Genomic DNA, 23,620 nt, shown 5'->3' with positions numbered 1-23,620 from the left:
TTTATTACCTCTCTTTGGACAAAGTTTGCCGTTTCAAGCATCTTTCATATTTGATACGAAAATGGCTGTTAGAATCGCACACTCACATTCTGTTTAGCTTTTCACTCTGCAGGCAGGCCCACTGATTGGTGCAAAGCCACAAACAAATGGAGCAACATTTTGAACACTCCCAATCTTTTCTAAGAAAACTAGAACATTCCACGGAGATGGGGGGGATCTGATGCAACTCTTTATATTCTGTTATCTGAGTACTAATGCTTAAAAACTCTTATTGGTATAACAGCATTGTAGCATCTAATCATTTGAGAGATTAGATAGCTGTATACCCTTGTTTTGGACGGAAAACACCTTTTACTGGTACCTAAAATGTGCAGCAGGGTATCGCTTAGTAACCTATCCAGACTGTGTCATTTTGCTTAATTAGACAATTTGCATAGTGTAGCCTCATTTAGATAAAGATTTTGTCTGTCTTTCTTGATATTGCCATGCATCAGGTGGCATCTGATCCCCTGGTATGGAGGGAACCAGTTTGGCTTCCTCTACATGTGTGGCTTTTATAAAGCTTACACATTGTCTCCCGACTGGTAGACACAACCTATTGTATTCTTTCCACAGGTATCTGCACGCTCATGGGACCACAATGAATTTTTTGCCCAGTTTGCTGGAGATCACACCCTTTTAACACCAGGGTATTCTACCATCATAGATAAACTGGCTGAAGGGGTTGATGTTCGACTTAAGCTTCCGGTGAGTTGTAAAATGATGGTGTCAGGGGATCAGTCAGACTCATAGCATCATAAGAGGCACAGCTCCTAAGCTACAACCAAGGAGAGGGAGAGAGGGAGGGGAGAGCAGCTAACTGGAGAGAAAAATGGTAGCCATGTTAGTCTGTATCAGGAAAAAGAACGAGGAGTACTTGTGGCACCTTAGAGACTAACAAATTTATTTTCGCATAAGTTTTCATGGGCTAAAACTCACTTAATTGGATGCAAGCAGTGGAAAATACAGTAGGAAGATATATATACACAGAGAACATGAAAAAATGGGTGTTGCCATACCAACGAGACTAATCAATTAAGGTGGGCTATTATCAGCAGGAGAAAAAATCTTTTGTAGTGATCATCAGGATGGCCCATTTCAAACAGTTGTCAAGAAGGTGTGAGTAACAGTAGGGGAAAAATTAGCATGAGGAAATAGTTTTTACTTTGTGTAATGACCCATCCCCTCCCAGTCTTTATTCAAGCCTAATTTCATAGAATCATAGAATACCAGGGTTGGAAGGGACCTCAGGAGGTCATCTAGTCCAACCCCCTGCTCAAAGCAGGACCAATCCCCAGACACATTTTTACCCCAGTTCCCTAAATGGCCCCCTCAAGGATTGAACTCACAACCCTGGGTATAGCAAGCCAATGCTGAAACCACTGAGCTATCTCTTCCCCCACCCCTGTTTGCAAATTAATTCCAATTGTGCAGTTTCTCGTTGGAGTCTGTTTTTGAAGTTTTTTTTGTTGGAGAAATGTGACTTTTAGGTCTACTCCTTGTTCTTTTTGGAGAGAAAGAGGCTTTTGAAATGCCTGTGCTAGCTTAAATGGGGGAAGAGGAGCACCTGACAACCAATCAGCTGGCTTTGCCCAGCCAGTGGCTAAGCAGAGGACTAAAGAGGGTATTGAAGGGAGGCACCTCACATCCTGCTATACATATCCTCTGGGTTTCTCTGATTCCCTGCTATACAGTCACAGTTGTCCCCAGTGAATGTGACTGGGTATTAGCTTTGAAGCATACAGACGCTGCCTCAGTTACGCAAGCCCTGACTTACACAAATTTGCACTTACAGAAAAAGTTCCATAAACCTGAAATAGTATTTTCAAGTTGTGGAAATTTTTGTATAACGTACGGGTATACGTTTCCGACTTACGTAAAATTCGAGTTATGCAAGGCTTTCTGGAACAGAATGATTGCGTAAGTTTGGGGGTGTCTGTACAAGCATCTCTTCATATTCCACAGACAGATCTGGGTTTGAAATAACTATAACTAGTTTTGATGTGACGGAAGAGGAGGAAGCTTTGTTTGTTTTTTTAATTATTTCTGTATAATTTCAGTGTTGTTTAGATTTCATCTCAATTGTCAGCAAGTGATTCTATTTATAGCAAACCTATGATACTGGAAATGTAGGTGGATATCTGCATCCTAGAGGCATAGTCTAAAATTTATGACTAACCTAATCATAATATTTAGCAAGTACATAAAATTCAGTCTTGAAAAAGTCACTTTTGTAACTAACTTGACTTTAAAAAACATATATTTTCCCTTCTTTCATGTGTCAGACTCCTTAGCTTTAGCATCCTTACTAATGAACTGTTTGACTTCTACCCTTACCATTTCTGGGAACTCCGCAATAATCTTGAGAGAACTGTCTATAACATCGTTATCCCCCTCCTCATATGAAGAGTTGCTTCATTTGAACAGTGAACTTTTGTTTCAGGTTCCCTTTTTCCACCGTGGCTAGTTTTTCTGATGTAATGTGCCCTTCTGCATCAAATATGGGAGTTAACGTATCGGGAGGTGAACTTTATAGACTTGTAATAATTTGCTGTCCTTTGAATGTGGATTGTATTATTTCATAGAATTTTTGGTGTATCACTATTGCTTTCCCTTTGTAAATCAGGTACACAGTGTAGACTATTCTGGGGAAGAAGTCCGGGTCACTACAGCAGATGGAACTGTGTGGACAGCACAAAAGGTAACCAGCATGTTTCAAGTTTATCTATATTTAGATCATAGATTCTTTAGAGGTTTAAAAAAAGCTGTATATTTTTACAACTTAATTGTTCAGTGACCCATGTTTGGTTGATATAGTGACCGTTTTTCACTGGGCATGTTTGAGTTTGGAATGCTAATTTATATAGACTGTGGAAACTCGCTCATTTGAACTAATGACCTCTTCAGAATTACCTGAATTTTGCAAGTGAAACAAACACAGTTTTAAAAATATCTAAGATTAACGGATGATGAAGTGTCCTCTGCTTATTTTGATGATGGTTTTAATTATAAAGATATTTCATAATGCACTAATAAGACTAGTATATTTTTATTTAGCCTTAAACAACTATTTGTAAGAGTCAATCCAATATTCTGATGTGAGTATTAGGACAATATAAAAGAGACAAGATGAAAATCAGCTTGCTTTAGTGAGGGTGGCAGCTGTTTGGTTATAATCCCCACTCCCACGTCCCTCCTATTTTTATGTTATCTAGCTTATTTACTCCTTTTCTCTGGGAGTAGGTCTTTACCCTTTACTACTGAATCGCCCCTCATTTCCTATCACTCCAACTGCTCTAATCTGCCCAGTCTTGCTTCTTCTCAAATGTTGAGGCCGTGTGCAGCTTTGATCAAGGCTAAATTTACACCTAAGAAAAGCCCAGCAGAATAAGACATGAAGCTGTTGTGCAGGGTGTAGAGAAAAGTAATTAAAAAAAAGCCATTTAGAAACGCTAGAACTATAACTATCAGGAAGCATTACTACTGTTAGCATCAGGGGCGGCTCCAGGCCCCAGCACGCCAAGCGCGTGCTTGGGGCGGCATGCCGCGGGGGGCGCTCTGCTGGTCGCTGGGAGGGCGGCAGGCGGCTCCGGTGGACCTCCCGCAGGCGTGCCTGCGGAGGGTCCGCTGGTCCCGCGGCTTCGGTGGAGCATCCGCAGGCATGCCTGCGGGAGGTCCACCGGAGCCGCGGGACTGGCGACCGGCAGAGCGCCCCCCACGGCGTGCCGCCGTGCTTGGGGCGGCGAAATTGCTAGAGCCGCCCCTGGTTAGCATAGTTCCTCTCTGTGATGTAAGTCACTCTGCAGACCACATCTTGAGAACAACTGTACTGAGGAGTCTCTTCTCCCCTGAATGTGTGATATGGCTGCCATTAACGTGTAGTGACAGTAGACACCAAGTTGCCCTGGGAGAATTGTGCCTCCTCATCTTTGTTCTGTTACAAGAACGATGGGTACTTACAATGAGAGATTAGTCTTAATTGCTTTGTAAAGCTTTTGCTATTGTTGTGATCATGATTCTTTATTCTTCCATAGGTTTTGGTTACGGTGCCACTGGCCCTTCTTCAGAAAAATGCCATTCAGTTTAATCCACCACTGCCAGAGAGAAAAATGAAAGCCATTAACAGTTTGGGAGCAGGAGTCATTGAGAAGGTACATAATTAAAATTACTTTTTAGTTAGAGGAAAGAAAATGAGCATCAAGTGCTTTGAGCCTCTTAGTAGGATGATTCTGACTTGCATCTTGGAGCATAATTTCCTTTCATGCTATAAGCATAGAGCTGCTGTGGTATGCCTGGGTATGTATACTGTGGAATTTGCTTTCATAATTTTTTTTTAACCTGCACAACATACATTTAAATAAATAAAAAAGCATAGAAGAGCAAAATGGTATCTGGATCCTGTATGTTCATTTTTCTTTCTCTTTCTTTTTCCATCCTAATTTAACCATGTTTTTTTAAACAAATTATTTTGTAGAAAATCACTGCTGGTCTTTTGATCTTTGTGCCTACATTTGAACAATGTGTATGGTAGTGTACTAAATCTAACAGACGTAAGGGGTGAAATCCACCCACTCCAAGTCCTTTGTCAGGTAAAAGGGTCAGAGTGGCATAAAGGGACACTGAAAGACCCACATTTGCCCTGGGGAGGGTTCTCCCTTCCCCCACTAGTGTGTAAGTCAGACATAAGACTATCCCCTCACATTGACAAATCCTTGTGTGCTGGGGGTGGGGCTGGCAGGAGGACTTTGCCAAGGGCACACAGCATTGCAGAAATTCCAGGCATTGCTGCACCCTATAAGGCAACCGTCCCTCCGGGCTATGAGTTCTGTGTCATGCCTCATAAGAGGTACAGCACAGTGTCTTGCCCAAGGTTTTCTGTAGCCAAATTGATTGGCAACATTACTCAGATTGTGCTTTTTTAAATCTGAGAGACAGCAACAATTTTATACCACTCTTCTTTCTTGATAAACAAAAAGACCCAAATATCCTACTCTGAGGAACCTCTAGCATATTTGGGTACCGGAGGTTGAGGGGAAAGAGAGAGATACATTTTAAATACAGAGGTACAAGGCAGGTTGCAAATTTTGTAATGTGAAATTATCTCTGACTGAATCTTTTCTCTCTCTCTCTAGGTTGCCTTGCAATTTCCTTATAGATTTTGGGACAGCAAAATTCAAGGAGCTGATTTTTTTGGTCACGTTCCACCTAGTTCCAGCAAACGTGGGCTTTTCAGTGTGTTCTATGACATGGATCCACAGGTACCATATGGGGTGGAATGTCAGTATTTTCAATTGATTCTTAAAAAAATTCAGTTTGAAACCCAAGTGCAAGAATTACTGAACAATGGAAGTTTTCTTTGCTGTTTGCTCCCTTGCTATTAGAAAAACGGCACCAGTATTTTTCTGTAGGAAAAGAACAGATTGTGAATTGACAACACTCTTTGTAAAGCATTGTTTTGTAGTAAGTAGGAGACATTTTTCAAGACTGGATGCAGAGCGATCCTTATGCAACTAGGATGTCCTTGTTTTAGGTCTGAAATATTTGGGCTTCTGGGGTCAGATGAAGGCACTGGGGTGATATATACCGTATTGTCCCGAGTATAGGCCGCACTTTTTTCCCCTAATTTAAGTCTTTAAACTAGGGGTGCGGCCTATAAGCGGGATCTTGCCAAAAAAAAAAACCAATAAAAATACTTTCAATCCCAGCCGCGGCGGGGAATCAGAGCGCTCTGGGCTGCCTGCCGCGGCGGGCAGCCCGGAGCCCTCTGAGTCCCGGCCGCGGCTGGGATTTAAAGCGCTCTGGGCTTCCCGCCGCGGCAGGCAGCCCAGAGCGCTCTGATTCCCCGCCGCGGCTGGGATTTAAAGAGCTCTGGGCTCCCCGCCGCAGCGGGCAGCCCAGAGCCCTCTGAGTCCCGGCCGCGGCTGGGATTTAAAGAGCTCTGGGCTCCCCGCCGCAGCGGGCAGCCCGGAGCCCTCTGATTCCCCGCTGCGGCTGGGATTTAAAGAGCTCTGGGCTCCCCGCCGCGGCGGGCAGCCCGCAGCCCTCTGATTCCCCGCCGCGGCTGGGATTTAAAGGGCTCTGGGCTCCCCACCGCGGCAGACAACCCAGAGCCCTCTGATTCCCCGCCGCGGCTGGGATTGAAAGGGCTCTGGGCTCCCCGCTGCGGCGGGCAGCCCAGAGCGCTCTGATTCCCCGCCGCGGCTGGGATTTAAAGGGCTCTGGGCTCCCCGCCGTGGCGGGCAGCCCAGAGCGCTCTGATTCCCGGCCGCGGCTGGGATTAAAAGCGCTCTGGGCTCCCCGCCGCGGCGGGCAGCCCAGAGCGCTCTGATTCCCCGCCGCGGCTGGGATTTAAAGGGCTCTGGGCTCCCCGCCGTGGCAGACAGCCCAGAGCCCTCTGAGTCCCGGCCGCGGCTGGGATTTAAAGGGCTCTGGGCTCCCCGCCGCAGCAGACAGCCCAGAGCCCTCTGAGTCCCGGCCGCGGCTGAGATTTTCTTTAAGTTAAAAAAAGTTAAAAATTTAATTTTTTTAAAATAGCACCAAACTTTAAGGGTGTGGCTTATAATCAGGAGCGGCCTATACTCGGAACAATACGGTACTGGCTGAAGTGCTGTAGAAAGCACGAGGAATTCAGTTTCCATCTTAGGAACACAAGTCTTGGTTCTCTGTTTTCCCTACACCTTGTGTAATCATTTTAAACCAGTACAGGGGATAGAGAATCAGGCTCATAGATTGGACCCATAGTCTGGCACCACTGCAGTTAAATTGGCTTTGCCCATAACAATAATAAGGCTGTAAGCTCAGTTCAAAAGCTATGGATTTTAATACCAACTCCAGCCTGTGATTGACAGCAAGTCTTTCTGCCTCCCTACCCCCCTTCACTCTCAGTGTACCTTGCCCTGTTATCTACTACTTTTTGTGAACAAGTAAAGAGCTTTCTGTAACTTGCTGGTTTTTCCAAGAGACCCTATGAAGACAATGTCCTGTAATCATGTGTTCCTGGATGGCCTTTAGAAAAGGCATCTGCCAGTATTTGAGAAGTTACTCCTGCAGAAAGATTCAGTATGCTCATAGCGGGGGCTCTTGAGGATAAATGGGAGCTTCTGGTGTGATTCTTAGGTAGCAGATTGTTCTCTAGCTTAGTAAATATGGTATATTAATTGCCCCATAAAGATGAGAGGGAGGAATGGCATACTGTGAGCGAGATAAGGCCTTCTGCAATATTCTGTAGCCACTGCTCTTTCACTTTTGAAACTCCTGATAGCTGAGTTTTGTGGTAACAGAGGTAAGCAGGACCACAGCAGGTTTAGGGCAGAGCACTTGGTGTCTGAGCCAAAACCCAATTAAGTCAATACAAAGACTTTCATTGACTTCAGTAGGCTTTATCTCAGGCCCATAATGACTAGAATCCTAGTGGGGCCTCTTCTTGTTTCTGTCTCTTGAAGTTAGCAGTGGAGCTTTAGCATTGAACAGGAGATTAGATCTGGCACTGAGAATGTGACTTGTATGTATGAATGTAAGCATGTTAACATCCTTTGTGTATTTAGGCTGACAAATAGATGGGTTCCAGTAAATTCTGCACAGGTATAAAAAGGACTAATTCTACCCAATGAGGTTCTGTATTGTCCTGACTTTCTTCTAGTTTTTTCATATCTGAGAGTAAAAACTACAGAGGATAAACTTTCTTAGGGATCATAATTGACTTGGTCCAAAAAAAAGTTAATTTCCCCCACTGACTGTCTATTGGGGACACTAGTAATTTAAGTTACTTTCTAGACATTCTTAGTATTTCTGAAATGATATCAAATGTTAATGTTTTGATTCTAGGGTAAATATAGTGTTCTAATGTCAGTAGTTACCGGAGATGCTGTGACAACCATTAAGAATTTAGATGACAAACAAGTACTACAACTGTGCATGACTGTACTTCGAGAGCTGTTTAAGGAGCAGGTAAGAGAAGTGTTTTTCTGTCAAACAAGAATTAACTTGCCACAGATTTAAAGAGGGACTGGCAAAGAATTAAAAAGTTTGTGCCCTTTTATTACTTCACTATGATGTAGAAATAAGACCTGAAATGTGGTGGGTTTTTTTTTTTTAAAGTGTGTGTGGGTTTTTCTGCCTGTCTTTTGTCTGAGAAATATCAGGAATGTCAAGTCTGATCTTCTGTGATCACGGAAATGGGAAGTGGGAGCTATCTTGGGCCTGAATTGAAGAAATAGGGGTGTTAATTTGTAAACCAAATGGGAGTTTTTCTTCTACATGTTTTGGTTAGAGGCATTAACAAAAAACAAAGTTTAAACAGTCTGAGTAAAAATCACTTCCCAGTTAATCAGGTGTCATGTCCTTGATCTTTCTGATGTTATCATCCCACTAGTTCTCCATCCATACAGAAAGTTGTATAGGCTAGACAAGAGCTGGCTTTCTAACGTGAAAACCAAGCAGAATAAAAACTTTTGTCTCCGCCCTTTTCTCCCTTCCCCCCGCCCCCCAAAAGGGCGAACCTTCCTTGTATATCTGTTGGGTACAAGTCCTCTTCCCCCTCTGTCTCTTGGCAGGTCACCTTTGAGATAATAACTAATATCAAAGTTTATTATAAACACTATTGTCAATTCTGGGGAAGCAGGAGATCATTACTTAGCAATACCATTTGCACCCAACCCTGGGGGCTGTACTTTTCCCTCATGATATTCTAGAGCGGCTCTGATTTTGAACAGCTGGATGCTAAGGAAGACTTAGTAGCTATACTGACCTCTGGATTCTTTGAGTTGATGCGTAAAATAAATGTTGCTGCTGTTAATGTCGTATTATTTTGAAATGTGGATCTTGTTTGGAGCTTTCTGTTCTGAATTAGCCATATGCAATTCCAGGAGTAGTGTAATGCATGATGTACATTGGTGGCTCTAATGCTCTGAGTGAGCCCTTCCTAACAGTTGGTGCATACAGAGTCCATGCTCACTTCCAGCCACCACCCCTTTGATGGGAGAGATTTTAATGAAGCAGGCAGACACCGGCAAGGATGAGGCTAATGGCCTCAACAGAAATTACACTAATAGCTAACTTTTAAGTGACTCACCCAAAGGAATCCTGAGTTTTCAGTTGTTCCTCAGAAAATATACTTGCGTGAGCAGCTGTTATAACAAACTATATTCATATTAAAAGTTCACCTACTTGCTATTCTGACCTCTCAAGAACTTACAGGTGGCAAATTGATATTTGGTCTCCATGCCTGTCTGATTGTTTTATCCCCATCTTATACAGCCAGAAAAAGAACCTCCTACAAAAAAAAATATATCTGTAAAACTTCTTTCAAAGTGGACCAGTTACTACAGTTTATAAAGACAAGATGCACCAGGAGTGCTTTCTAAGATGTACCCCACTATTGTAGAAATCTCAGCATTATTTCACAACATTGATCTTTAGTCTCTTGGTTGCAGAAACTTTTGTGCATAATATCGTTGACCCTGAGGTTATCACTGGTAAACTGATGCTTCTTGTACCTGTTCAGAAGAATATACAAAGCATATAGACTGAGGGAAGAAGAGTTTCTTCTTCTCCAAATATAGCTGTATGCAGTATTACAACCCTTGTATTATGCAGACTCTCAAATTTGCTAAATTCAAAGCTGCATAAGTATATCCTGAATATTTCAAACATTAGGTTAAACATTTTAACAAATATAATTCTTCACTGGAGGTTCCTAAAAACTCTGTTGGGGGGTAATATGTTTCACATTAGAAAAAATTACCAGGAATTTAGGCAAATGTGCACATCTCCTGAAAGTGTAGTAATAAGAGGTTATTAAGTGTACACTCTAAACAGGAAACATTTAATCTTGTACAGGAAAACTAGAAGAAGCTGTGTTAATGGAAGAAAATTATAAAAAATGTGTGTTCTTCATTATACTGCATAATTTATTTCCTTGATAATTCAGGAAGTTCCAGACCCAGTTAAGTACTTTGTTACACGATGGAACAAAGATCCCTGGATCCAGATGGCATATAGTTTTGTAAAGACAGGTGGCAGTGGTGAGGCTTATGATGTTATAGCTGAAGACCTACAAGGAACAATCTTCTTTGCTGGTGAGGTAAATGTCATCATTATTGTCATTCTAAAATTGGTTCAAGAACTTAGTTTTTGTTTGTTGTAAAAAAGAGATTAAGTGCTGGGTAAAGAAAGACATAGAGTGGACATACATTTTGTAAATATCCCCATTCCCAATGCACCTTGATTTTGACCTACAGCACTTCCTGGCTTGTTGAGCTGGCACTGCCAGTTGTACTAAATTGTGGTGTGGCTTTCTGGAGTGGATAAATGCAGACTAGGATGAGGCCACAAAATCTACTTACATTTTTTATCTAATTGCGATTTGAACTTCTCTCTGCAGAAGTGTGTGTAGTTGTAATCTGTCTAGCCATATGAGCCAGAGCCTCTAGTTTTGAAAATCTGCACCAAAATTTATAGCCAGAACAAGCTGCAAAATGGAAAACTGTTATGTTGGCGTGGATATAACTGACTTCAGTCCCTGTGGACATGTTTTTAGGGATGTACAGTAACTATGATCTTGCCCTATGGAATACAGAAGAGCAATAGGCTCTTTAAAAGACAAGCCCCTGCCTATGCATGGAGGAATGTCACACAAGTGGGTAATAATGATAAATTGTAGTTTTTCAGGCATGTCCATTATTGTAGTTATGTTTTGCTGGTTTTGCATAATTGTATTTGGATACATATGGTCAGTTGCTGATTTTATAAACAAGACAAAATGCATGTTCATATTGTAGATTGAGACTCATAATCGCCCACTGCATTTCAGATGGACTGCATAATTGACTCTACTTCTCCATTGGTCACTAATGCAGCTGTAACAAACTCATGCCCTTGATACTATTGTGTATTGATATATGAAAGTGTATGAACAATCTCTCTGAAGTATTGTTCAAACTAGCAAAAATGACTACCTCTGCCAAGAGTCAAACTTCTTAGCTTTAATGGATGTATGACAATTTCAGAGCTTACCTTTCTGCTAAATGCAATACTTGCTTTTTTTTTTTTAAAAGGCTTTTCTTGGGTTCATCTTTTTAACAAGCTATTTTTAAAATTTGAGAGTATTTAATAGTTTGAAAATTGGTAACTGCTTTAGAAAATATCTGTGTAAAAACATGTATCAAACACTCTTGCACTACACAGAACTTTGTTTTGAAGCAGAATTTTATTTTTGTTCTTCTATAGCTGTTTCAGAAAGTATGTAATTTTTATTTTATTATAGGCCACAAACAGGCACTTTCCACAGACCGTTACTGGAGCTTACTTGAGCGGCGTTCGAGAAGCAAGCAAAATAGCAGCATTTTGAATACTGACATTTGTGTCTATATATTTTTTAATTGTTTTCTGTGGGTAAGACTTTCTTCAATTTCCCCTTTGCTATCATTCCCCCAAGTGGTACTAAAAACAGTATGTGGTATTTGAGGATAAAATCGTCATCTTTAATTTTCTTTTTCTTTCAAACCCTGGTGCTACATGAAGTCATAGTTTTTCCTAATGTCATTTTTCCAACAAAGATATTAGTAACATGTCAGCACTGACATTGGCGTTTCTTGCTACTGTGGCATACACAGGTCTACTAACAAAGCCTGCTGTGTGAGGCCTTTTTCTATATGGTTCAGCCCACGCTATTGTAGTAAACCACCTGTATTGAAGAAGTTCAGAATAAGAGAGCCATTGATTTCTATACAGTATTAAAACATGGTGGATTATGGTGGGGCTCCTAAATTCATTTTGTTCTCAGGTTGATCACGATCAGAGTAGCACTTGAACAAACAAGCCAAATCATGGAATGACAATGGAGATGGTTGTAAGAGAGAACAAAATCAGTTCCATCTCCCCCCACCAACCTCTTCTGACATTTTTCAGTGTACTTACTGTCCACCAGTTTGGCTTTGGCATCTCAAATGTGTTCCTTTTTAAATAAAAACTGCTGGAACAGTTTATAGTGCAATCAAAAGGTTATTGAAGCTAAAGGATTTTTCAAAAGGAAAAAAAGCTTCTATGTTACGGTAAAAATGTCTCTGAAATGTTCTCCGTGCTGCATATTCAGAGTTGTACATGTAGAGGAATGATCTTTATGATAAGAGTAAGTTTAGGTTTACTCGGTATTGCTCATCATGTAAGTAGAGTAGCGCAAAAAAATTGTATGGGTTTAGATGTTTTTCCTTTGAAAGTGAACTTCCAAATTCACTTGAGCTAAGTAGGTGAATCACTTACACGTATAATTGAGAGCTTAACTGGGGATAAAGAGGGTGTAAGTTATTAGTGGCTCATTCAGCTTTTGTATTTAAAATAGGTGAAGATGAATGAGGTAAAATATTCATGCTTTTTATGAAGGGCTGAAATAAAGTGGCTTGCACTTTGATTTAGTTTATTATTTGATGGTAGTATAAAAAAAATGACTCTGGAGTAATTCAGTAAAGGATAAGCAGATACCTAAGAAGTTTTTCCCACAGGGGAAGGCAGCAAGAAATAAAACACACAGCATCCCCACCTGCCTTAACATCCCATAGAACAGGGTAAATGGAAAATGTTTTAAAATAAAATTTAAAAAAAATATATTTTTCCTCCTGTGATGTTACTGCAGAGTTCTGTGCGATTCTGGAAGGAAAATAAGCACTTAATTATTTTTCTTAGTCTCAAGCATGCACTCTTTAGAATGCTCTGTGTGTGACAAAGCAAACCTTCTTGAGTTGCAGGGCCTAACTCCAGAAAGGTTACCTTTGGAAAAGAAGCCTGCTGAAGAAAAGCAATTTTTTTACTCTTCTTCAATACCTAATTTGTTTTCTAGGGCAGAAGTGATGTTCAGATGTTAAATATTTTTATTTAATCTTTAATTTACAAGGTTGAAGATGTTTATATATGTAACTAGATCTGGTTTTCAGCTAAATATTCTGTTTTAAAATTGAATTGAGGATGTGACTGAAAGTGTAAGTAAGTGTTCATTCTTTTTTTGCTCTAAAGAATGCTAATATTTACAGTTCTGAAATACTTCCAAATACTAAATTGTAACTGGCTTAAAGATTATATAGAGCAAGGCTTGAAATCCTTTGCTTATAGAAGAAATGGTAATCAAGGTTTACATTTTGCTTTTGTTAAATCATTGCTACTTTGATAATTCCACATTTTATAGACCAATTTATAATGGAAGAGAGAGATTTCAATGGGAAATTAAAAGCATCCATGGTGGGCAAAAGTGAAAGGAAGAGCTCCCTGCCTCTCTCAATGTACTATACAAGACAGCAAAATTTTAATAGGAAAGCAGCTTAGAAACAGAGTTAAATAAAAGAATAATTGGTACAAGCTCAGACTATAAATTTTATTTACAGCCCACATCTACAGGCCTTGGTCAAAGCTCCAATCAGCTTCATCATAGCATGGAAACAGTTAAGAGCCTGACCTTTCAGTTAACCCTTAGTGTCTTAGATCTTAATTCAGCAGTCTATCCCTCTTCAGCAAAGTATTTCTGTACATGCTGAACTTTAAGCATGGGCCCAAATCCTGTTGACAGCTGCATTGGAATTTATATACATTCTTAACAATAGGCACATGTTTAAATGCTTTGCTGAATTAAGGCCTTATTAAAAAGGCAAAAAATGAGGGATAAATGCAGAGCATTATGGTAAATTTTAAACTGTTTAGTCCATTCTAAATGTCTGTTATTACTTTGGTAATCAGGCATTTAGAATGTATTGTGCTGCACTTCAGTTGTGGAGAAACAAGCATAAAATGAGTGTTCCATTTTGTTTATACTAATTTAAGACTTTAAAAAAGTTAAACCTTAAAATTGGTCTGACTTAAGTGTTGGAGAAGTTCTTGGGGACTAATAATGTCAAATTTAATTAAGCATGCCAGTTTTTCTAACTTATGTACCATTTATTCCCTGTAAACAAAGCCATTCTCCAGTTTAAGTAAATTTGTTTAAAATATGACCAAAATGTCTGAAGGCAGAGCATGATCTGTTACACTTCAACTGTGTGACTGTGTTATGGCAGCAGAATAAAACTGGAAAGTGTCCCCTGGATGTTGCACATTGTTTTTGAAACTGATGCTAAGGATGTACTGAGCAACATGACACACTTTACTAATATCTAGAGGTAGAATCTTATTATAGTTGCTGTTCTATAACTGTCTTTCAAGTGCAAGTCCTGATTCTATTATATATACAGTTATGGATCCAGTGTCTTTCAAAGGATCACAGAACACTTCACAAACCGATAGATTATTTCCTCACCAAGCAGTGACTGTGGTCGGGTCAAGAGATGATACTCTACACACAAGCTTCACACATAGACCATACCCCTAGTTAAGAACCAGGGGGGTAGAGTTAGATCATAGCATTAACACTTATGCACTCCAGCTTTCATTAGCATTTTCCTACACAAGGATGAGGAAAAGCATTTGAGGAAATTCAATAACTTCTATCTTGTCCACCTCATTCAAATAAGGTGGTGACTTGGCCACAAGTGTTAAGGTTTAGAAGTACAATTTAAAAATAACCTAATGTAACTATTGTAGTACCACCCAAGGACAAAACAAGATTCAGTGACTAGTAACTTACTGCTTTACCAGGATTTTGAAATTGCCTGAATGCCTTTGGTAAAGCTGGTAAGATTGTTCAAAGCAATTGCACAAGGGTCATTTGCTGTAGTCATATTTTGATGGCATGACATGTTATAGCACCTCTAAAGCAGAGAAACCTTTTCCAGAGTTTTGAATAGCTTCCTCTAGATGACTAGGTATACATCTGAGACTGTAAAATTTCACTGTACAGGTAAGTGAATATCAAAATTGATTTAAGTTTTTCTGAAAGACATTTATTGAGTACAAAACTGAAACATTCAGCCTTTTTTAAAAAAGGATTACATGCAAAGAAGTCATAAAAAGGTAAAGGTTAATTAACATCCTGACTGGCTGAACATTCAGAATTTAAATTATCTGACTCCTAATTTTGCAAATATAGAATACTAAAATTTAAAAAATGTTTTGCTCTTGAATACTGGAGTCATTAGAGGATTTGTTTTTCATAGCATTGATAGCAACACTTTGTTTGGCCTGTTAGTATTTTACATAAATTACAAATGTGACTTTCTATGATAGGACAAAGGTATATGGTGCACAAAAAGACCTTACATGAAAATTTCCACTTTGAACCAAAAGCAGTTGGCTAAAGTTTGAGATGTGATTCTAGAGTACCATAGTTCAGAGTGGTAGCCATGTTAGTCTGTATCAGCAAAAACAAGGAGGAGTCCTTGTGGCACCTTAGACTAAAATTTATTTGGGCATAAGCTTTTGTGGGCTAAAACCCACTTCATCAGATGCATGGAGTGGAACATATAGTAGGGAGGTATAAATACACATCATGTGAAAAGATAACTCTTTCCACTCCTTGTCAACTGTTGAGAATTGCCTACTTCCAACTTAAGCTGAATTGGCTCGTTAGCACTGACCCCCCACTTGGTAAGACAACTCCCATCTTTTCATATTCTGTGTATTTATACCTCCCTACTGTATGGTCCACTCCATGCATCTGATGAAGTGGGTTTTAGCCCACAAAAGCTTATGCCCAGATAAATGTTAGTCTCTAAAGTGCCACAAGGACTCAAACAAAAACACAGTAGTACCATAGGCCATATTTAAGCTCAGATTTAGAAAAGCATTCCGATTTGGAATAGCACTTAAGTAAATGATTAAGTACTATCCCACTTGGGCTCTTAAATTTGAGGCATGATTTTCAGTTGTTAAGCCTGTCAGGTGTTCATCACTTTAGGCACCTACTTCTGAAAGTTTTGGCCATAAAGTCCAATATCCAAATAAGCATTATCAAGTCAGTTACTTTTCCTCCCTATAGCCTTCACTTTGAACTTTATTAATGTATTAGGTCAAGCCATTGGAACAAATACAGCTGTAGCCTTTTATATAAAGTTAAACACTGAAAAGCTTAAGTATAAAATTACAGGTAAATCTTCCTTACAAGGCAAGATTGGACAAACAGTAAAACTTCAACTCTTTTGTATAAACTTTTATGGAGCCTCCCACTTTTCATCCCAGCATCACTGCTGAACACTGAAATGTCTTAAGATAGAGATTTAAAAAACTGATTTGCACAACAGAAATCTGCAATAACTTTATATACAGAGTCTTTAAAAGTACAAAAATAATATCTGCTAATTAGTAACCATGCTTTGATGGTTCTCAGTGCATACACATGCAAGACAGTAATGTAGATTGAGTATTCTGAATTTATAGCATGTAAATCAGAATATAAACACTAGCTTGAGATTTTCAGAATGATGTATTCAATATTTGTATAACCCAATACTGCAATATTCCAGACAATCTCTGCATGTATATGTGCAAACACTTAGACAACTTTTATCCTACTTGATTCTTAAAAAAAAAAGGTAAGGTATTAAAGCACATTAAAAGCTATGATGTCTTAATGAATCTACTACTACAAAGCAATTCAAAATGTACAAAACTATAAAAAGGGAACATTTATTGCCATGCAAAAAAAAAAATTAAGCAAGTTAACTAAAACCTGCATCAAATGCAATTATTAAAAAAGGTACACAAAGCAATTTACACTGATACTCGGTCCGCAGAATCAGCGCTGACTAAACATAATATATCAAACATTCTTTTTGCTGGTGTCTATCATCTTCAAATCCATGGGAACGTAAGTCAGCAGTTTTCATTTCCTCCAGTCAAATTAGATCATGAAATCAACTGAAATGAGACAGTTTCTTCTTTAGCCGTAATCAATTCCACACCAGTCTAATATTAATATTTTTGTGCATGTTCTTGAACAGTGTTTATCTTAATAAATATTTAAGATCATTATGCTCTTCTCTCAACCATCCCATTTACATGGTAGTGCCACCACAAATAAAATTCTTCAGTGCCATCTTGTGATAGAGTATTCTACTATATTTTAGCTGGCATACATGACATTTGAGGTATGTGCATTATTTTGATTCATCTGTAATTTGGATTAGAGGGTTTGAAATAAAAGAAAATAACTTACAATTTTTCTGCATTCTTACTAACAGAAGTACTGATTCCCTTACTTCATCCCATTTTTATTTTAGGGAGAAAAAATGAATGCACTTGAAATTATTCTTAATCATTACTAGCTATGGACTGGATCATAAGCTCTGCATTAAGGGTGGCATATTGCTGTAGCAACTAAAGAAAGCAAGATTGCAATTCAGGGAGTCAGTTTCCTTCCTGTTTCCCCTACTGCTGTGAGGCAGGAGTACGAGGTCTACATCAGATGCAGTGTCCTCTCTTCAAGGCAGCATCATAACTCTCCCAACCAGGTGTGTGGCTGGGGATATGTCCTGAGCCACAGCTCAGCCTGCTCTCTCCCGACTCCCACACAGCTGCATGGAGAGGGGACTAGCAGTTCCGTGAAGCTTGTGTTCTCTCCTGTGCTATTACCTATGATGCAAGTAGCTAGTGTTTGGATCCCTAAATTGCTGTGTGGCCTAGGCCACGATTTGGCCCTTTCAGAGCTGTGCATATTAATTATGCTAGTTAGATTAATAGAGGCCATGGTGGCTTTAGTATTTTAGTTCTTCCTCAATAGTAACTCATATTTCCTGAAGATAAAGAAATTATTGAATCCACATGTGAGTGGAGTTCAGGTTTGACTGTTAAGAAAAAAAGAGACTGTACCAGCTTTTAGATGAAGAGCACATAGGGCAAAGATCCAGCTCGTGAATCAAGGTTGGCCCGAAAAATGTTTTTGGTCACTTCCCATACTAAAACCAAGCTTTTTGAAACTAGTACTATATAGTGTCCCAACTTCTGATAGAGGTTTAAAAAAATACCATTTTTTTTTTCAGATAAGTTTTTACCTCTTTAACTGTCTTTTTGATGAAATCTTTCCTTTCAGACAAGTCATAACTGGGATAACTTTCATATACCTAAAGCAAGCAATACAAAAGAACTAGTGTGAGTGAGAAGTCTGTTACTTTTAGAACATATTAACTTCATGACTTTAGTGCAGAGGAGATGGAGTTGTATAATCCAAATGTAGGCTGTACAATGTCATTTGAAGTGTCAAGCCTTAGTTCCCACATTTTGCTTAAACTCAGTTTTTGAAAGTTTGTGTAGCAGTTTTAAGTCACAACAGTTTTCATATTAATAAAGCACAGTGTGTGGGTGACAATACCCTGGGGTCAAGCAACTCAGCTGTTTTCCAGTGGGTGCGTTATATTCTCTAGACCAGTGGTTCTCAACCTTCTCTCATTTGTGGCCCCTAAGAAACTTTGAATAGAGATGCAGACACACACGGCACATAATGAAATTTGTTCAGTCAGTTTTCAAAGTCAAAGTCTTTCACGGACCACACATTGAGAACCACTGCTCTAGGCTGTCAGCAGCATTCCCTGTAAGTATGAAAGATACTAAAAGAACAAAGACCAGGTCCACAGTAAATACAGTTCTGGGTCTTTTAAATCAATGACATAGTGCTGTTATTAAAAATGGATACTGTTTTACCACTATCAGTAGCCAAACTGTGGAAAAAAGTAATCACTAAACTGGCAAATAATGGATTTTTCGACTTGCTGGCAATTCTGAAAAATTGAAAGTTTAGTTTCAGGTCCAGCTGAAAAAATTTTTTTGGGCAAGTCAAAAAATACTTTGACTCAATTTTTTGTTTTATTTTAGGCATTTTGACAAAAAGCAAACAAGGACTAAATTCACAAAAGGGCCAGGGCAGGTGTGTGGGGTAAGGGGGGCTGAGGGGAAAGAGGCACCCTCTGTTAACCAACAGAACTGCTGCTTTAAACAAAGCTGTAGAATTATTATACATACCTCTTTGCAAATCTGTTTCATTGTTACTTCCTCCAAATTTGCATTGGCCAATAACTTCTTGACAGTTTCCTTAAGATCTTCATCTGTAGGTGGTTTCTTCAACTTTTTAATTAAAGGTTCGTCATCTGAACTATCCTCAGACTCACTTTCTAAATCTGGAAGATTTACTTTATTAGAATGTTTGACATCTCCCTGCTGCTTCCTTCCTCCAGAAAAGAACACAGGACAGTTATCTCCCACAGAACACCATCACCCTGTCCCACATTATTCCTTGACAGTCTGACAGAGCATGTTTTGCTGATTTAGTTTTAAACACTTTGTTTATGAAATACCATCTAGTATTAATTTCTGCCCTAACCCAGAATACTGCAATTCAGCTTCTCCCATCAATCAGGCTGAAGTATTGCTGCAGACCAGGTAACAAGATTCTGTTAAATCACTCTACAGGTCCTGTTAAAGATCTTGCAAAGGCCCCCCAGCAGAGAGGGGGGGTCTCAGCCTGATATTTCAAATCTAAATTAGCAAAGCAAACTTGTGATTTCTACATCAGAGAAGCAGTAAAAAGTATGCAATGTTTTGCTGGACAGTTAACCTTAAGACTCATCTTCTAAATGAAGCAACACAGTAAAAACAAGACTAAAGCCTTTACCTTTTTTCGAACTGTTCTGATTCTTCTTTGTAGTGCTACTATCTGCTTTCTTGACATTAGCACTTTTCACAGCTTTCTTGTTTTTCGAAGTCATCTTTTGCTTAGGTTTTTCTTTTTTAGATGCTTTCTTCGGTTGCTGTAGGAGGGAAAAGAATGGATTGAATCCTGACTTCTAGCACAACAGCTCTCACTCCCCACCAATATGCTACATGGGTGCAAGAAACATGTAATAATTCAGTTTGCAATGACATTCAGATGTAAAATACTGGCAAGTTATAGCTGTGTACCATAGTTGATAGTAGTGAGGAAAATGCATAGGTACTGTGAAATTAAAATCTGGACTCTTCAAGATTAGATTTTAATTTTGCATAAACTCTGGAGCTCAAACCAAGACAATCAAATTCTTGACTGTTTTAACAAACAGCTAGAACTTTTTCTAGCCTTCTGGGTGATTGTGCTAAGTATCTCCATTCATAATTATGTCTGATGATATTAGAGGGCATTTTTTCCCCCTGGAGGCAGGTATCTTCATAGGCCTGGTTAAAGTGCAATTCTACTCTGAAAAGGGACTACAATGGGAGAGGGTTCAATGGTTATTGTAACCTGAATTTATCTGTGAAGCAAGAAGCACTTTCTAACCTCCAATCCTACAAACATACCCAGGACTCATTCCACCTTGGAAAATCATGAAAGCTACATTTTTTTCCAGCTCACAGCGCATCACCAGTAATAAAGCTTTTGCCAGCCAAATTTCCATCCCCACATACCTGAACAACTCCATTAGTCTTAAACAAGATTGTATGGGTGTAACTGAGGATCTAATTTGATATACAAAATATTTTATTGGTGACGAATCACCAGAAGGAAAGAATCCTGGTTACATTTGTAGGTCTGGCAGTTAGAAAGTGACATATGGGATCAGTTCACACAGCGGTGGCTCCAGGCACCAGCACTCTAAGCGCGTGCCTGGGGTGGCAAGCTGTGGGGGGCGCCCTACTGGTCCCTGCGTGGGTGGCAGTCAGGCAGCCTTCGGCGGCATGCCTGCAGGAGGTCCCCCAGTCCTGTGGCTTCGCCGGTGGGTAAGCCAAATCCGGGGGACCTCCCGCAGGCAAGCCGCCGAAGGCTGCCTGCCTGCCATGCTTGGGGCAGCAAAAAGGCTAGAGCCGCCCCTGAGTTCACAATAAATGGTAGTCAGACACTGGAATTAAAGGTGCCATTTTAAATAATTTTAGAGTAGAATTGCACTTAATACAATAGTGTCCCATCAATGAATATTCCAAAGCAGATTCTATTTTTCCTTTAAGTAGTGACTATCCTTTAAGACAAAGCAAGTAGTATGCATAATTGCTCCAGTCTGCCAAAAATAAGCAGAGGTGCTGCACCTAGAAGGCATTCCGTTAGTAGTGGATTGCTTACTCCTATCCCTTCCACAAGGTTATACTTACCTTCCTTTTACTTTGTCAGTTTTATCATCCCAATACTTCAGTCAATTCCTTTTAGAGGAGTACCAACCACAATGCTATGTCATCTGATTTCTAGAACACCCTAGGCACCATCTGCCCTACTACAGACCCCTTGAGAGTCTGATTAAAAACTAAACAAGCAAACCATGGTATTCTATAAACAATCTAGTTTGAGTTTTCAACCTTGCCCACAATACTGCAACTTAGCATCCCTTCTCCCTTCAATCAGGCAGAAGTATGGCTGCATGGCCTCTAACTATTATACATGAGTGAATTTTTACTAGTAGAAATGAACTACATTAATGAATGCAAACAACTGGCTGAGTTATGATGCTTTAAAAATAGACAAACTACAACATGTTTGCTGAAGTCAAAATCAACTGAGTGAATAGAAGATACATGATACACAAACAATGTGTTTGCTTTATTTACACAAGTTAAACATGTTTTAGGATCAGAGTCTAATAGCCAGCCCTAAAAAACTCCCTCTGGAAGTTACTGAGACAAGCATGGAACCCCACAACACTGTTTAGCATCAAATGATACTGCAGAAATAAGAACTTGGGAATTTCTCAAAGGAAAAATCAAAAGTTAAGCATGTGATGAAGTCCTGTAAATTGTAACTAGTAATAGTGCAAAACAATTTGATGCGAGTCAAAATCCAGTTTGGTTTTTTTTTTTTTTTTCACATTACCAGTAACTACTTTCATTTACACCTGTGCAACCCATAAAACTTAGTTAATTGTGTTGGCGCCCCAGTCAGACTAGAATCCAGCTCACTGCTTCAGAGCTGTTGGCTTTGCAGAGGCAACAGAAACACTGAGAACTTTGTCACTGTAGTCAGCAGGAAATACACACAGATCATATCCTTAAGTATCAGAGGGGTAGCCGTGTTAGTCTGGATCTGTAAAAGCAGCAAAGAGTCCTGTGGCACCTTATAGACTAACAGACGTTTTGGAGCATGAGCTTTCGTGGGTGAATACCCACTTCGCCGGATGCATGTAGTGGAAATTTCCAGGGGCAGGTATATATATGCAAGCAAGAAGCAGGCTAGAGGTAATGAGGTTAGTTCAATCAGGGAGGATGAGGCTCTCTTCTAGCAGCTGAGGTGTGAAAACCAAGGGAGGAGAAACTGGTTTTGTAGTTGGCAAGCCATTCACAGGTCTTTGTTTAATCCTGAGCTGATGGTGTCAAATTTGCAGATGAACTGAAGCTCAGCAGTTTCTCTTTGAAGCCTGGTCCTGAAGTTTTTTTGCTGCAGGATGGCCACCTTAAGATCTGCTATTGTGTGGCCAGGGAGGTTGAAGTGTTCTCCTACAGGTTTTTGTATATTGCCATTCCTAATATCTGATTTGTGTCCATATCCTTTTCCATAGAGATTGTCCAGTTTGGCCGATGTAAATAGCAGAGGGGCACTGCTGGCATATGATGGCGTATATTACATTGGTGGACGTGCAGGTGAATGAACCGGTGATGGTGTGGCTGATCTGGTTAGGTCCTGTGATGGTGTCGCTGGTGTAGATATGTGGGCAGAGTTGGCATCAAGGTTTGTTGCATGGATTGGTTCCTGAGTTAGAGTTACTATGGTGCAGGCTTGCCAACTACAAAACCAGTTTCTCCTCCCTTGGTTTTCACACCTCAGCTGCTAGAAGAGGGCCTCATCCTCCCTGATTGAACTAACCTCATTACCTCTAGCCTGCTTCTTGCCTGCATATATATACCTGCCCCTGGAAATTTCCACTACATGCATCCAACGAAGTGGGTATTCACCCACGAAAGCTCATGCTCCAAAACATCTGTTAGTCTATAAGGTGCCACAGGACTCTTTATTGCTTATCCTTAAGTAGTTACTGTTCAAACTAGAATGCTTTGGTGTTGTAAGTGTTTGGCTACAGAGCAAGGTTAGAAGTTTAAATGGAACTCAGTCTGCCTTATAACGTATGAGAAGTGTTTTTTCCTCAGATCCAGATTGTTTTCTTGAAATTGTCTTTGAATCCTGATAATTCTAAGAAGCTGTCTTTTTGGAATCTCAATCAAGAGAAGCATGCAGGTGTCTGCATCTGTCCCAACCACTCCTCACCCATGACTCCAACAGTTAGGCTATTCTGCTCTCTGTTGAGCTATCTAAATGAGGGCCATCTAGCTAGTTCTTATTGTGCTGTTAAGCACACAGCAAACAAAACAAACAAAAATACCCACTTTTGTTGTTGTTTTAAATATATAGGTAATTCTTTCCTACCTTTTGCCACAACTAGGCTAAAGAGACATCCAGTTTCAGTTGTCAATAAGCTTCTGTTCCAAGCAGGTTCATCATTTCAATTTATTTTCAGTAACTTCATACATTATAGCCTCATTCATCTATAGACTGTTTGTGAAAATTTACAATCAACTTGAAGATCAAACTAAGTGTCTGACTTCTCACTGTCTGGGCAGCTCTGGTTTGAATCTCATGGAATTTGGGGTAACTTGAGCGTGTTTACTTGGGTCTGGTCTACATAATGAAATTCTGTCAGTATAACACTGCTCAGGGGTGTGAAAAATCCAGTTAAACCGATCTAACCCCCAGTGTAGACAGTCTGTTGGGGAGGTGGATTACCTGTGC

The 23,620-nt window shown here is 39.8% G+C and overlaps 2 protein-coding genes across 3 annotated transcripts in view; one reads left to right on the top strand and one right to left on the bottom strand.

Annotated features, from left to right (window-relative positions):
• Positions 1–14,099, top strand: part of KDM1B (lysine demethylase 1B) — a 38,220-nt gene extending 24,121 nt beyond the window's left edge. Inside the window, exons 16-22 of the mRNA XM_045003013.1 lie at positions 616–747; positions 2,666–2,740; positions 4,074–4,190; positions 5,172–5,297; positions 7,864–7,986; positions 9,968–10,120; positions 11,303–14,099. Coding sequence (XP_044858948.1) covers positions 616–747; positions 2,666–2,740; positions 4,074–4,190; positions 5,172–5,297; positions 7,864–7,986; positions 9,968–10,120; positions 11,303–11,386 — 810 coding nt within the window. The 3' untranslated portion in view covers positions 11,387–14,099. The remainder of the gene's footprint in view (positions 1–615; positions 748–2,665; positions 2,741–4,073; positions 4,191–5,171; positions 5,298–7,863; positions 7,987–9,967; positions 10,121–11,302) is intronic.
• Positions 14,100–15,922: 1,823 nt separating this feature from the next.
• The window catches only part of DEK (DEK proto-oncogene), a 35,540-nt gene continuing 27,842 nt past the window's right edge, over positions 15,923–23,620 (bottom strand). For both annotated transcript variants that reach the window (XM_045003016.1, XM_045003014.1), the window contains exons 8-11: positions 19,556–19,691; positions 18,907–19,061; positions 17,943–18,011; positions 15,923–16,809 (exon numbers count right to left, since the gene is read on the bottom strand). In XM_045003016.1, coding sequence (XP_044858951.1) covers positions 16,798–16,809; positions 17,943–18,011; positions 18,907–19,061; positions 19,556–19,691 — 372 coding nt within the window. In that variant the 3' untranslated portion in view covers positions 15,923–16,797. The remainder of the gene's footprint in view (positions 16,810–17,942; positions 18,012–18,906; positions 19,062–19,555; positions 19,692–23,620) is intronic.

The sequence above is a fragment of the Mauremys mutica genome, chromosome 2, assembly GCF_020497125.1.
Source record: "Mauremys mutica isolate MM-2020 ecotype Southern chromosome 2, ASM2049712v1, whole genome shotgun sequence".
Taxonomy (NCBI): domain Eukaryota; kingdom Metazoa; phylum Chordata; order Testudines; family Geoemydidae; genus Mauremys; species Mauremys mutica.
The sequence above is the reverse complement of the archived record's forward strand: the minus strand, read 5'-3'. Positions and strand labels throughout refer to the sequence as shown.